Below are 14,410 nucleotides of genomic sequence, written 5' to 3' on the forward strand. Positions count from 1 at the left end.
AACACAGGCTAGAACTCATTTAACGATTTTTGTTAAAAAATTAAAAAAAAATTATTTTGGAAAAATATTTTTGTTAAAAAAAATATTTTGTAAAACTATTTTCCTTCAACAAATTTTTTTCTGCTGTACTAACACAAGCTAAAACTCATTTAACAATTTTTGTTAAATATTTTTTAAAACAATATTTTTATTAAAAATATTTTAATATATTTTTTTTTTAAATATTTTTATTTCTATTTTTTTTTTTCAAAATAATTTTTTTTTAATAAAAATATTTTTTCAAAATATTTTTTTTGAAATTGCTTTCTTAACAAAAATTTCGAAATTTATTTAAAAAATATTTCATTTGAAAAAAAAATATATTTTTTACATAATAACTACCGCATACATTACATTTGTATGTGTTAAAGTTGTATGCATGCAGTTTTCATTACATTTGCAGTCTCGTTGATTACAAAACAAAAAACCGAAAAAACTTAAATAAAAAAACTTTAAGCGGTTTAAAAAAAGTTGAAGAACAGCTGCTAAACACAGGTATTTCATTTTGTAATTTTTTATATACACATACATATGTATATGTTTATACTTTTGATGTTTTTCAAGAATTTCGAGCGAAATTTTTTAATGTTTTTGTATGTAGTTTTAGTTTTTAGGAAGAGCTATGTGAGTTTTAACTTAAAATCGAAAGTTTCAAATTTGAAATTGGGTTTTGCGGCTTAAAATCAAGAATCAAGGCGATCGAATTATATAGTACATAAAATGCAATACAAATCAAATGAGGCTAAATAAAATTAAAAATAATTTCTGAAAATAAATATAATTATTTCTTTTTCTAAAATTTTTAACATTTTTTTATTTTATTTTAAATTATTATTTCTTTGTCCAATAACTGCTTCAATATCAGTTATCAGCTCAGCTGATCGCTCGGTGTGAACAGCGTGCAATTACTTATTTAATTTTTCTTGTATATTAGCCATGTTCGGTAATCATTTTTTACATATGTAGGTATGTTGCCTTGTTTGCATAGATACTTACAACAACGTTATCTGTGTTATTTTTATTTTTAAGTTTTTTATATCTATCGATTAGATAGCTTGACTTGATGTGGACAGTGCGTCACGATATTCGTTGAACGTTTAATGTTTTACAAATATTTTTTTAGTTATGTATATATACATGAATATATTTATATATAAACATTGTTTAATATTTTTGTATTTACGTTAAATTGTTTTTATAATTTTTATATTTAATTTATAATTTTTCATACTTTTTAAATTATTACGTTTTTTTACTATAATTTTTATTTATAAATAATTATATTTTTATATTGTTTTATTAGTATACAAATACTTATTTATTATTTTTATTTATTTATTTTTGTGATTTTAATTTTTATTAATTTTAATCATATTTTTTATATTTTTTTTTATATATTTTAACATTTTGTTTTGCGGCTAAGCCATTAGACTCACAGCACTTAGAGAGTATATTATGTATTTGTGTAAACCTACCAATGGTATGCAGTACATAGCAAATAGATAGTTGAAAATTAAAAGGAAAGTTAGGTTATAACTAGAAACAATAATTATACATACTTTTTTTATACACATACAGCTACATATCGATAGTTAACACATTCAGAAAGTTCACACAAAATAGTAGAGGTGCTTATAATTCAATATAAAAATATATGTACATATGTATTTTTCATAAATTTTGTATAGTTTGGTATATAAAGTGATAGTGGGTAGGGAAGTTGTATATGTATGTGTGTAGATTGAGGATATTTTGTGTATTTGTTTTTTAATATACATATGTATGTATTTTTTGAAATTTGTATATGAAATCAAACAGAGTTCCGTGTAGAATGTAAAGTTGTAGATTTTCTTGTATAATTAGGTGGTTATGCCTAGTTATATGCTATATAAGTATAATGTTTCTGTATTGAGGACAAAGTGTGCTTGTATAGGTTCTAAGTGTGTGTATATACTACATATGTGTATGTATATATCATATATTTGTGTGTGTATAGTGTGAGTGTTTGTTTGTTTACTTTTGAAATACCATATGTCTGTCTGGATATTTTCATAGCAATGATAGTTGAATTCCCTAGTTAAGTTTTTTTTTGTTGATTTTGTTTTCTTCAAAATGTGTATACTGTGTTGCTTCACATGAAATGCAACAACACTAACGCTGATATTTTTGATTTGCAGGTTGTGGTTAATGCGAAAATAGTTAATAAGCAGACAAACGTTTTGGGTGTGAAAATATAATTAAATCAATTTGCCGGTGTTGAAAAAAAATTTAAAATTATTTTTTTTTTAGCTTTTTAAAATATAGCACAAAAAATATTAAAAAAAATAAAAAAAAATACTTTAATTTGGGAAAATTTATTTTTTCAAAATAAAAAGTTAAGTTATTTTAAAAATCTAAAAAAATATTTTTTTTTCAAAATTAACACAATAAAAATAACTAATTAAATAAATTTGATGGTATTGAAAGATTAATTTTGATTCACAAAAATGTATTAATAAGTTATTAAAAAAAAAGATAAAGAAATAATTTATTAAAAAAAAATTATTTTATTTGGCGGTGTTGAAAAAATTTTAAACTATTTTTTTAACTTTTCAAAATATAAAAAAAAACTATTTCTTTAACGTTTTGCAAAGTTTTTTTTTTACAAATAAAAATATTCAAAATTTTAAAAAACAAAAATAATTAATTTATTTTCCAAAAATAACAGTTATTAAAAATTAAATAAATTTTATGGTGTTGAAAAATTATTTTTGATTAAAAAAATTAATTTAATTTAATTAAAAAAAATTAAAGAAATAATTTATTTTCAAAAACAATTTTTTTTTATTTAAAAATTATTTATTAAATTTGGTGATATTGAAATTTTGTTTTATGAAAATTCTTTTTTTTCGCAAAAAAAACATAAATTAATCTTCTAAAATTAAAAATTAAATAAATTTAATAATGTTGAAAAATAATTTTTAATTTTTTTTTTAATTTTATTTTTAAATTACTTTCTGAATTTTTATTTTTGCAATTTCACATATTTTCAAAACAATTTTCATATGCCTTTAAACTTAGTTTTTTTTATTTAAAATTAATTTATTTTTAAATTAACATTTTAATAAATTTGGTGGTGCTGAAAAAAATTAATTAATAATAATTTATTTTCAAAAAATTAAAGAATTTACTGAAAAAAAATGTTTTTTTGTTTAAAAAAAAATTATTTACTAAATTTGAAAACTTTTTTTTTGTTTTCAAAAAATAAATAATACATTTATTTTCTAAAGTTAATAATATAAAAAAAATAATAATTAAATAAATTTAGTAGTGTTGAAAAATAATTTTCGAATTAATTTTTTTTTAACATTTTTTTGAATTTTTATTTTTGAAATTTTAAATATTTTCAAAACAATGTTTGTATGCCTTTTAACTTATTTTCTTTCATTTTAGCGCACAACCTGCTTATTTTTTATTATAAATATTTGTATACTAAACATAAGCCAAGCAAAAATGCCAAGCAAAAATATAACGACAGCTGCGCCCAAATGCAGATTTTTATACTCTATTCCGATTATTTTTTATTTTTATTTAATATTTCTCTCAATATTTTAGCGGGTTTTTGTGTTTCATGGTTTGGAATAACCTCAAATTTGCTGCTTACTATGTAAAACAAAAAGAAATTATTGTTGTAAAACGGTGTGTTTTTGTAAGTGTATCCGTTATGTATAACTGTTGTCTACATACGATATGTAATACAGGATATGCGCTGACTTTTTGGGATTTTTTGTCTTTTCAAAACTAGTTTTCAACTGAGCACAACTGCCGTTACACTTAAACGCTTAGCATAATCTCTTACGCAAATCTACTTTATATAATATAAATTCTATATATAATATAAACTCTTTATATATGTATGTATGTACATATCACGCGCTTACGCACTTGTTAGCCGCTTCAAAAGTACTACACGCTAGTACTTCCTCTGCATCAACTGGGGAAAGGCAAACGGTGTCTCCACCGCATGGTGCGGCTGATATTGTAATTGCAGGTGAAATTGTTTTTGTTCCAAACCACCAGCACTACTACCGCTCCAGCCGCTGTTAGTGGCGTTGTGAAAATTGTTGCATTGCAAAGCAGGCGCTTGCCATTGTGCGGTTATTGGCTGCGTTGCTGGCGACTGCTGTCTGGCGGTGGCGGCGCTGTGTTGCGGCATTGCCAGCGGCAAACCATCCCTCATTCATCCGCTCGACGGCGCATAGGCATAATGTCAGTTATTTGATGATGCATTCGATGAGGTGATCGATGCGGGCGAACCGACCGCAGCGGTGGCGCTGGCTGCACCAATGCTGGAGAGTGAGGAGACACGCGCACGTTTCTCGCTGCTCGCACTCTCGGTGGGATTGTCGCTCTCTTCGCCATTGCTGAAATTGCCGGGCAGACGGCGTTTGAGATTATTATTCAAACCGCTTGCGATGGCCTCGTCTTCCGAGGTCGAGTTGGTGCGTTTCGGCGTGTTCGTAGCGCTATCGTTGTCCAGCGAGGCAATAGCTGTGGCCGCTGCAATTGTAGCGGCGCTAAAATCGTCCTCCGAAGCGCTATCCTGCGACACAATCGCGCTGTGATTGTTATTTATGCCGGCTGATTCGCTCATACCACCACTGGCGCCACTCAGTCCACTGCCACCACTCATGCCCGAAGGTGTTGTGTAGCTGCCCAATTTGTTCGGATCCTTTTCGATGAGTTTTTGTGCAAGTGTTTTCAGCGAGATCAGCGAGTTCTCACAGTCGCTGGTATCGATCTCGGTGAGACTAATGCCGGCTCTTTCGATCTCGGCATAAGTGCCGAATGGCAATTTCTGTAGGCACTCCAATTTTTGTACATGTGTTTTAGAGCGCAAATGCTTGGCGAGATGTCCGTGTATGCGGAAGGCGATTTTACAGTCGGTACACTCGAAGGGACGTGGGTTGGAGGTTGTCGGCACGCCGAAGGTGGACGTCATCATGACTTTGTTCTTATGCGCTTCGGCGCGTTCATGCTTCTGCAGATGACCTTGCGTGCGGAAAGATACGCCGCATGGCTCACAGCGAAACTTGCGCTCCATGTAATGTATATTCATATGTAAAGACAATTGGCCTTGTGTCTGGAACGTTTTAGTACAAACTTTACACACCGGCCGTCCATCGGGTGACATGCGCACGCGCGGATAGACGGGTTGAATTTCATTATTACCAGACTTCTTTAGACCATCTTCGCCAACAACGACTGTACGTCCAGGTGCCGAAAGCACGCCTGTGAAATCGGTAGTTCCCGGTTGTGCCACAACCGCAGGTAATTTAGCATTATGCGGCTCTGTGTTTGCTGTACTGTTGTTGTTTGCTGTATTGCTGATGTTTCGACTGCGTTTCGCGGTTTGACCTGCTGCTGGTTGTTCCTGATCGGAAATGTATTCACTATCTTCACCTTCATCGGATGATTTACATGCCGCAGGCACGTTGGACTTTGTGGGTAATGCTTTGTTATTAGTGACATTGCTGTTCGAAACATTACTTTTATTATTGCTTGCGGCTGTTGCTGCTGCTGCTGCTGGAGCCACTGTTTGTTCGCTCTTCGACTCTTCCGTTGGTGCTGGAATGACTTCGATTGTGGGTACTTGCAACTCAGTTGTGCTCTTCTCCCTCTCCACTTTGTTGGAGGTGGCGGCTGAGGGTTTGTTCGGTAGACTGTCTGTGGTATCTGCGGTATCGTTGGTTAACACCGTCGCGGCTATGCTCTCTGAAATACGCACACCGCTGCTTGCACTCGCTGTTGTTGTGAGCGCTGTGTTGGATCCAGCGCCCGCTACACTTACGGTACTCATGTTTGTTGTGCTGGCGAGATTTTGATTGATAGCGTTCACATTGACGGCGTCGGGGAAGCTCTGGTTCATTTGTATTTGCTTGATTTTATGGTATTGGAATGCCTTGTGGTATTGGTAGGCTTGCGAAAGCTCATCGCCGTTCTTGTAGTTCTCAAGCATTTCAGTGGAGCTGCGCACCTTGTCCGACACTGAGATGAGTGTTTTCAAAAAACCCGATTCATTGTTGCTATTGCCGAAGATCACGTCACGTATTTGCGCTTGTGTTTGCACTGGCGGACCACTTAGCGGCACTGCTGTGCTGGCGCTGTATTCTTCTGAAAGCGCTGCATTGCTCAGCTGAATTGCAGCTGTGTTGGCCGTTACAGACGAGGTCGCAACACTAACGGCAGCACGTGGCTTGGTGAGATCTATAGGTGCACTTTCATAACTCGCTGCAGCGGCGTTATTATTGGGTTTCGGCTTGGACTCTTCGGGATTGGAGTAGTATTGCTCTTGTTTCTGATAGTCGAACGGTGGTTTGGGTGAACTGAATGATATGACACGTTTAATACCGGTGGGATGCGTGCTGCCAGTTGACGCACAGGTTGTTGTGACTGCTGTTGTTGCCATGCTTGTCTGGCCTACAAACGACATAGCGGCTGATTCTATGCGTTCGCCATGCTGCTGATATGGGTATGGCTCACTTTTCGGATGTGGTGAAATGCTTTGCCCGATGGGTGGTGTCATAGAGAGCGAAAGCAAACCACGCGCTGCTTCGTGCTCCAGCAGACGCGACTTCGACTCGTCCGTATCTAAGTGAAGATAATGAAAATCCCAATTAGTATGTTGTAAGTAAAAAGTTTTGTAAAATGGATAATTACGCCTACCGCTGCTTTCGGACTCGTTATCACTGTAATCGTCCGAGTCCGATTCGCCTGGTATGGACGACGTGCGTCCACCAGCCGAAGTGGTCGATTGTTGATCGAACTCTGGTTCCGGTTCGAGAAATTCACCATCAGCTGGCATTGGTCCAGGGTTAATGCCGAGCTCAAGACATTTCTTGAAATGCGTCTTTGACTGCATGTGCTTCGTGAGATTGCCTTTTGTCTTAAAGCTGTAATTTTAAAGAGAGTAAGACTTGTAAATTCAATTAACCACTTGAATGTCGAGTGATTTACCTGAAATTGCAATGCTTGCAAGTGTATGGACGCACATCGGTGTGGGTGCGTATATGTTTCTTCAGCATCGAAGGCTTTTTACATCTAATGCCGCACTCCGAGCACACATATCGGCCACGACCACGACCACGTATATAGGTGTAGTCCTCGTGCGATTCATAGCCACCAACTAACATCTGACTAGCCGATGGCTCTTTCTTGCTACTGCCATCTGCGCTACCACTACTACCACTGCTGCTACCGCTACTACCGGCGCTAACCTTCTTCAACTGTTCGGCGCTCTCCGTAGTATTGGTGTTGAGTGAGATTTGCTTCAATTGATGATGCAGATACTGACCCTGATTGTTCTCGAACGGTGTCATAACGGTCTGCTGCGAGACAACCAAAGTGTAGGGCAGCTTATTCATGCCGGCCATAGTGCTGGTAGAGCTCTTCTGACGTGAGTCATACAAGGACATCACCAACTTCGGTTTAAAGCCCAACGGATGTGGATTGTTTTCCGCGCAAACCTTCCAAACGCTGTACATGGAGAGCTTCTGAGCGCCCGCCACATAAGAAGCCTGCGGACAGTTAACGGTGCAGTAGAACATTTTCGTGCTACACTTGAGTCCTAAATATGTGTAAGCATGGCCGTTTAGATAGAGTTGTACGCAAGATTTGGATTGACGTGGTGTCTCCGGTGAAATAAGTGGCAGGGTGTTGGCATTTGGTGTGATGCCGTGATGTCTTTTCGGTGTGAATGTGCCCGGTTTGAGTGGCAGACTGGTTGGTCGCAGAAATTTAGATTTCTTTCTCTCGGCGTCGGTGGGCTCTGAGCCGTTGCTGTTGCCAGACGCAGCGCTGGCGTTAATATCAACATGTAGGGGTGTGAGTGCAGAGTTTGCCGGTGTCGTGGTGCCGGTCTCCACATCCTTAGTTAAATGATCGAAATTGAAGTGACGCACTTCATTTTCTGGCGGCGAGCTTTTTGGCATATTGGCGCTCCCACCTTTGCGCGGACTTATATTGTCAGCCATGCGTGTGAAATTAAATGGCTTCTTCGGCACATCTAAACTGTTTGGCTTGCTTGTCGAGCCTGTTGCAGCTTGCGGATTCCAATTGCGTGCCGCACGCATGCCTGACGCACGTTCGAACTCGTTGGGTGCATTTTGCGCGCCACGAAATGGTGATGCAGATTTGAGATTTTCCTGCGACGACATCGTCATAGATTTGGGACTAGCACTGTTAGCAATCAGCAGCGGGCTTTGTGTCTTTTTGCGGTTCGGACTGAGCGATCGTCCTGCGGTTAGCAGTTGTGGTCCCGGTTGCGGCAGCTGCAGATGTTGCGGTGGTGGCAGTTGGGGTGTTAGACTATTTGGTCCGGGTATACCGGGTACATGTGGTATAATTTTCTCACCACTACCGGTCATGCTCTGCAAAGGTGGCAGCGTTAACGGATTGAATGCTGTTATGGGGTTGATGGAGAACTGATGAAAATGCTGCGGCCCATTTGTGGGTAAACCAAGACCGACCAAGCTTAGTTTCGGCGTGAAGGCACTGCTGTTCGGAAAGGGCAATGCAATATTACTTTTGTTTTCCTTATCCTTCGGTTTGGGTGAGACTTCCTGAAAACTGCCGCCCGAGAGCAAGGGTGTACGTATCATTTTTGTGCTCTTATCCACATCACTGCACTCCGAAAGTGGTATAATACAGCCGCCGGAAGAGGTGAAGCGACGCATGCGTTCCTCCTTTTTGCTCAGGTCGCTGGTACTGGTGTTGGGCAGCAGCTGTATATCACCGCCACTGATGCTATTGATGGTCAAGCGCTTGCTTGACGTTGCGGCCATCACACCACAACCGCTGCTGGTAGATGCTTGATTTAGCGAAAATACCTCGTTGCTATCCGAAGCCAGTTTAGCGCGTTTCGCGGATGTATGTGTCTCGAATTGACGATCTTCATGCATTTTGGTTATAATCACATCTTCTGACGTCTTACGCGTCTCGCTGGTATTACCAAAATCGACAAGTGGTGTTTTGCCCAACAGTGGACCTGGTGATGGCAGTGGTGCATCGATCAAACGTACAATGTTCGGATCGGGTAACGTCAAATTGGCAGGCGGACCATTAGGCGGCGTACTTCTAGGTGAAGCAACACAGTTGGCAACGCTATTACTACTTGTTGAACTAGTTGGTGCGGTGGATGTCGCCGAAGTAGTCGTGGTTGTAGTAGCCTTTGAGCTGCCAGCCTGCGAGGCGCTCAGTCGACTTAAAACCAACGAACTCGGTTTGGTGCGTAGCTGATACCAAGCCAGCTTAGCGAGCGGCAGTGGATTTTGTGAACTTAAGATGGTGTTCTTCAGCTCGGGCAGATTCAATGTCATCGAGTTCGAGCGGAAGTGGAGGTACGAAGGCGACGATACTGGACTGATAGGCGCGCTTGTGGCACCTTGGCAGTAAGTGCTGTTGTGCAGCTGTAAATCCTCTGCCGTGCGGAAGGTATTCGAGCAGAGCGGACAATTGTAAACAGCATCCTCACCTTCGCCGGTTGGTTTCGCCAAACCACGCGCATTCAGCAGCAAATTCTTAATTATAGAAACATTTGTTGGTTGTTTGGCATTGGCGGCGCCGCTGCTAGCAGTTGGCGGCGCGGTAACCATCGAACTGTTGGTGGAACCATCATTGCTGGAATTGGACATCTGGTTTTCGATAGACTGACGCTTGCGCGGTGTATTGCTTGGCGTTGAGTTGGCTAAGTTGCTTGCTGGAATGGTTTCGGTTTGTTCTTCCTGGCGCGGCTTCGGCTTAGCGGAGAGGTTCAATGGCAGCGCATTTGAGTTGGCGGCGGCGCTTATCTGCTGCATAGCGTTCATGTTGTCTTTGTGTAAGGCGCCGCTAGATTGTGCGCTTGTAGGTGACGGTGTTGGGCGTTGCGTTTCTGGTGGCGGCACAGTCGACAGCTGCTGCTGTCTGTAAGCGGATGTGGTTGGATGCCGTTGGGGTTGCGGATGCAAAGTTTGCAAGTGTTGTGGCATAGGCGCTGAAATGCCGCTGGACTTTGTCGCGCTGGACATTGACATAAGATTCTTCGAAATACCATTTGGTTGCATGTGATGTTGCTGCTGCTGTTGTTGTTGCAGCTGCATTTGATGCTGTTGATGTTGCTCCTCGAGACGCAGCTGTGCAATATGTTGCTGCTGCTGCTGCTGGGAGGGCGGTGGCATTTGCATTGCCTGTGAGCCGGCCATTAGCTGTTGCTGGAATTGCTGTTGATAGTGTTGCTGCTGCTGCAATTGTTGTTGTAACTGTTGCTGTTGTTGCTTCTGTACAATCGCTTGCGCTAGTCTAGCGTTGGTGGCGCTATCGCTGCCCACCGCGGTAGTGGCGACCAAACTGACATTGCTGCCACCTGCATTGCCTGTCGAGGTGGCTGCCGCGCCGCTACTGTTGCCACCGCCATTATTAGTAAAACTACGCGAGCGATTTAGACCCTTCGGATACTTCTTCTGCAGAAGCACCGCTTTATTCTCCACAATTGCCTCATTCTGTGAGATCAACTTTGTGATGTGTTCCTGCACAAGATCGGCCACTTTGTTCGTGCCGCTGGCGGCCGCATTGGAGATGTTGCTATGCAAGATACCGGTGCTTATAGAGGCGGTGGTGTTGCTGTTGGCACTGCTGGCGCCGCTTACCATACCGCCGCCGCCAGTGTTGGAGAAATATTGTAATGGCGTTTGTTGCGCTGCAGGCAATGGCGCAGACGCAGTCATTTGCTGCATACCTGCTGCTGGCGCCGCGCTAGCATGTTGGGCATTAGCCGCGCTCGTCGCGCGCGCGGGCACTGGCAATGTAGCGGTGGGTTTTAGTACTGTTGTTGGTGCTGGTGGTGCATGTACGGCTAACTGTGAGGGCGACATATGCTGTAACTGCTGTTGCTGCTGCTGACTTAGTTTGTGAAAGTGTTGTTGCAACTCTTGCTCCAGCCACTTGTACTGGAAGTGCAGTTTTTGACGTTTATCGGCCGTCATCATGTGCAGTGCATCAGGCGGAAAATCAATGCCACCCGGGTAGATCATGCGCGTGCCTGGCAGATAACCCATGTTGGCCGCTGCTACAGCCGCTGCTGCGTTCACCAAGTCAGGGCGCGGGCCGGCGCTTTTCGGTGACATGGCCGCCACGTGATGCAGTGGTATGCCTGCATTGAGCGGCGGCGGTAGCACGTGTAGCGCTTGCGGTTGTTGTGGCTGCTGCAGCTGCAACTGTAACTGATGTGTGTTGATGTGATTGCTCAGCTTCACTTGTGTGCTGGGCGACAGCGATGGATGATGCGCCGCAGTTGGCGCTGGCTGTGGCGCTTGCGCTTGCGGCAGCATAGCTAGGTGTGTAGCAGGCGGCATATTATGTGGTGGCGCTTGTGGTAGTTGCTGGTGTGGCGACTGTTGTAACGGCAAGGGTTGCAACAGACCGGGCGGCATGCCAGCTGCGACGGCGGCGGCTGCTGCCGCTGCTTCCTTGGTCGTCGCATAAAACGCCGCATTGTGAAATTTCGGTTTGTAAGGTTTAAGCTCGGTGGCGGCGGCGGCCTGTTTGGACGTCGTGGTAACGGCAGTAATTGTAGTGACATTTGATGTCGTCGGCTGCGGTGGCGGCAATGTGCCAGCAGCTGGTGAACCTAGCGGTAATTGTTGCGGTTGTTGCTGCGCGGGCTGTTGCAAGTAGGCGCTTTTCGCTGACGAAAGCGATGATGGTGAGGGTGTGGATGGCAGCGCGACATGCGGTGATTGCGCGGCGCTGGCTTGCTGCAGCTGCTGCTGATGTTGCAATGCCAAAACAATTTGTTGTTGTTGTTGTAGTTGCGTCTGCTTTTGTTGTTGTTGCTGCAGCTGCTGCAGTTGTTGCGGTGTAAGTGTGTTGGCTGTTGACGGCGTAGTGCTCATTACCACAGGTGACGATGCGGTGCTTAGATCTTCCAGCGGCGAGGCGGTGCGACTTATCTGTAAAGGACAACAGGCATTGACATTATATTTAGCGAATGCTGTTTGAATTTTAGCATGAATATTTGTACTTACCACATCTGAGCTGCTGTTGCTCAGTTCCGGATCGCCCTCCTGATCGGAGCCGCCGAAGAGCCCATCATCGGCGCTTATAGGCACCGCAATGCCGCGTTTCCGCGCAGCGTGCGAACGCGATCTGCATGTAAAAATGGCATAAACGATTGAATATTTCGCTCAAATTTTGTGTGCTGCTACAACTTACCGGCAATGTTTGTAGTAATTGCTGTTCGTTTTGAATGCGATGCCGCAGATGTCGCACGGGTAGGGACGTTCGTTGGTGTGCGCGCGTATGTGCTTCTGCAGCACCGACGGTTTTGTACAATTCAGATTGCAATAGGGACACACGTAGCGTCCCGTGCTGGCATTGCTATTGCCACCGTTATTCTGCTGACTCTGTTGATTCTCATAAATATGCGACAAAGTTTGCGGTATTTGCTCTGCTTCCAGCTGCTGCGCCGCACTGATGCCATCATTGTTATTGCTCTCACTGTGGTTATTGCTATTTGCTGACGCGCCGCTGTACTTAACACTATGCGTATTGTTATTGTAATTGGAGTGTTCCACTGTTGCAACAGCCGGTGCCGACGTCGCGTGCGCGTGTCCATTCGTCAATGGCAACGCGGCAATGGCACTTTGTACATAAGCGGCGTTGGTAGTTGGCGCTGTGCTTTGCGCATTCGTCGCCGCTGTGGGTGTGGGTGTTGTGGCCGGTGGCGGCGATATTGAACTAGTCGACGCGGCTGAAGACAGCGAGGTGGTGCGCGTTGGCGCCGCCTCACTGCCTGCCTCACTACTCGCACTGCTGCCTGCGGCATTGACGCTCTGACTGTCCGCCACCAGGCTGTCCACGTCTGTGGTGCTGGCGAGGCGTTTGAACTTTTTGTGTAAATAGCGCGCGTTATTCCAGGTATTCGGCTCGGTGGCAGGCGCTGCGACTGGCGCTGCACCTGCTGTTGCCTCCGCTGTTTTAGCTGTTGCTGTCATATCACTACTATTGTTGACATTTTGTTGTTGTTGTTGTTGTTGCTGCTGTGATTTTTCACTTTTGCGCGCCAACTCAGTTTGACTTAAGGTAAAATTATTTTTGCTTAAACTACTGTTACTAGTATCACTGTGTTTGTTGTTGCTGTTGTGGCTGCTGCTACTGCTAGTGGCGGTGGTTGTATTGTTGTTGTTGTTATTATTAACATTTGTTGTGGCTGTTTCCGATTTTACAACAGTCTTTTGCTCTCCTCTAGCTTCCCTGGCGCGTGCCGACTTGTTATTGCCTTGTATGACCACCGCTGCCTCGTTGCCAATCGCAAGTGGATCTTTGGCACCGCCAGCCGTTGCCTTGCCAGTGCTGCCGCTGACTACTGTCTCCGTTGTCGTGTAAGCAGCCAGTGCGGCGGCGCGTTGTGCAGCTGCTGCTGCCGCCTTTGCCTGCTTGGCTGTCTGCTTTGGCACTTTGACGTTATCGCTGGCATTTGCTTGCGCTTCGCCGCCTTGCGTGCGATATGTGCCGCGTCGTTCTGTGGCACGATGATGATTGTTTTGTAATTTTGTTGTTTTATTATAGTGTTTTGTTGTTGTAGTTGTTGTTGTGGCAGCTTCCATATTGCTGTTGCTAAGGTTTTGTTGTTGCTGTTGCGTTTGGCGTGATTGCGTTGTGCCGCCGGGATCATCTGTAAAGAGTGAAGCAGAGAGATAGAGTTAATATGAGTTCACAAAGAATTTGTAATAAATAATATTTTTATAAAAGATTTTTTTTTTTAAATGGTATATATCAAATGCATATGTATTTCATTACATGTAGTATATGCCAAGAGAAGAGTTTGAAGTTTGCATCTAAAAATTCTTAAATCTCTTTGGATTCACAACATCAATGTATCTCAACATTTTTGTTTCGTAACAGCAATGTATCTCAACATTTTTGATTCGCATCATTATTGTTTCATAACAACCATCAATGTATCCTACCTTTTTTGTAAATTTAAAAAATGTCAAAATTTTATTTCGGATCATCAATGTATCTTAACATTTTTGTTACGCAACATCAATGTATCTCAACATTTTTGTTTTTCAAAATTTTGGTCTTTCAACATCAATTTTTGTTTTGCAACATTATTGTTTCGCAACATCAAAGTAACCCAACATTTTTAAATCTGAACATTTTTAAAAATTTCAAAAAATTTGTCAAAATATTTGTTTCGCAACAGCAATTGTATCTCAACATTTGTGTTTCGCAACATCAACGTATCGCAATATTTTTGTTTCGTAACATTAATGTATCCCAACATTTTTGTATAGTATCTCAATATTTTTAAAAATTTCAAAAAGAATGTCAACTTTTTTGTTTAGCAACA

The 14,410-nt window shown here is 41.7% G+C and overlaps 1 protein-coding gene across 3 annotated transcripts in view; it reads right to left on the minus strand.

Annotated features, from left to right (window-relative positions):
- Positions 1-3,331: 3,331 nt before the first annotated feature.
- LOC126756794 (pneumococcal serine-rich repeat protein) overlaps positions 3,332-14,410 on the minus strand; it is a 185,110-nt gene continuing 174,031 nt past the window's right edge. For all 3 annotated transcript variants that reach the window (XM_050470177.1, XM_050470179.1, XM_050470178.1), the window contains 5 exons: positions 12,268-13,729; positions 12,081-12,201; positions 7,036-12,005; positions 6,745-6,971; positions 3,332-6,669 (listed from right to left, as the gene is read on the minus strand). In XM_050470177.1, coding sequence (XP_050326134.1) covers positions 4,289-6,669; positions 6,745-6,971; positions 7,036-12,005; positions 12,081-12,201; positions 12,268-13,729 — 9,161 coding nt within the window. In that variant the 3' untranslated portion in view covers positions 3,332-4,288. The remainder of the gene's footprint in view (positions 6,670-6,744; positions 6,972-7,035; positions 12,006-12,080; positions 12,202-12,267; positions 13,730-14,410) is intronic.

This window comes from Bactrocera neohumeralis, chromosome 4 (assembly GCF_024586455.1).
Source record: "Bactrocera neohumeralis isolate Rockhampton chromosome 4, APGP_CSIRO_Bneo_wtdbg2-racon-allhic-juicebox.fasta_v2, whole genome shotgun sequence".
NCBI lineage: Eukaryota > Metazoa > Arthropoda > Insecta > Diptera > Tephritidae > Bactrocera > Bactrocera neohumeralis.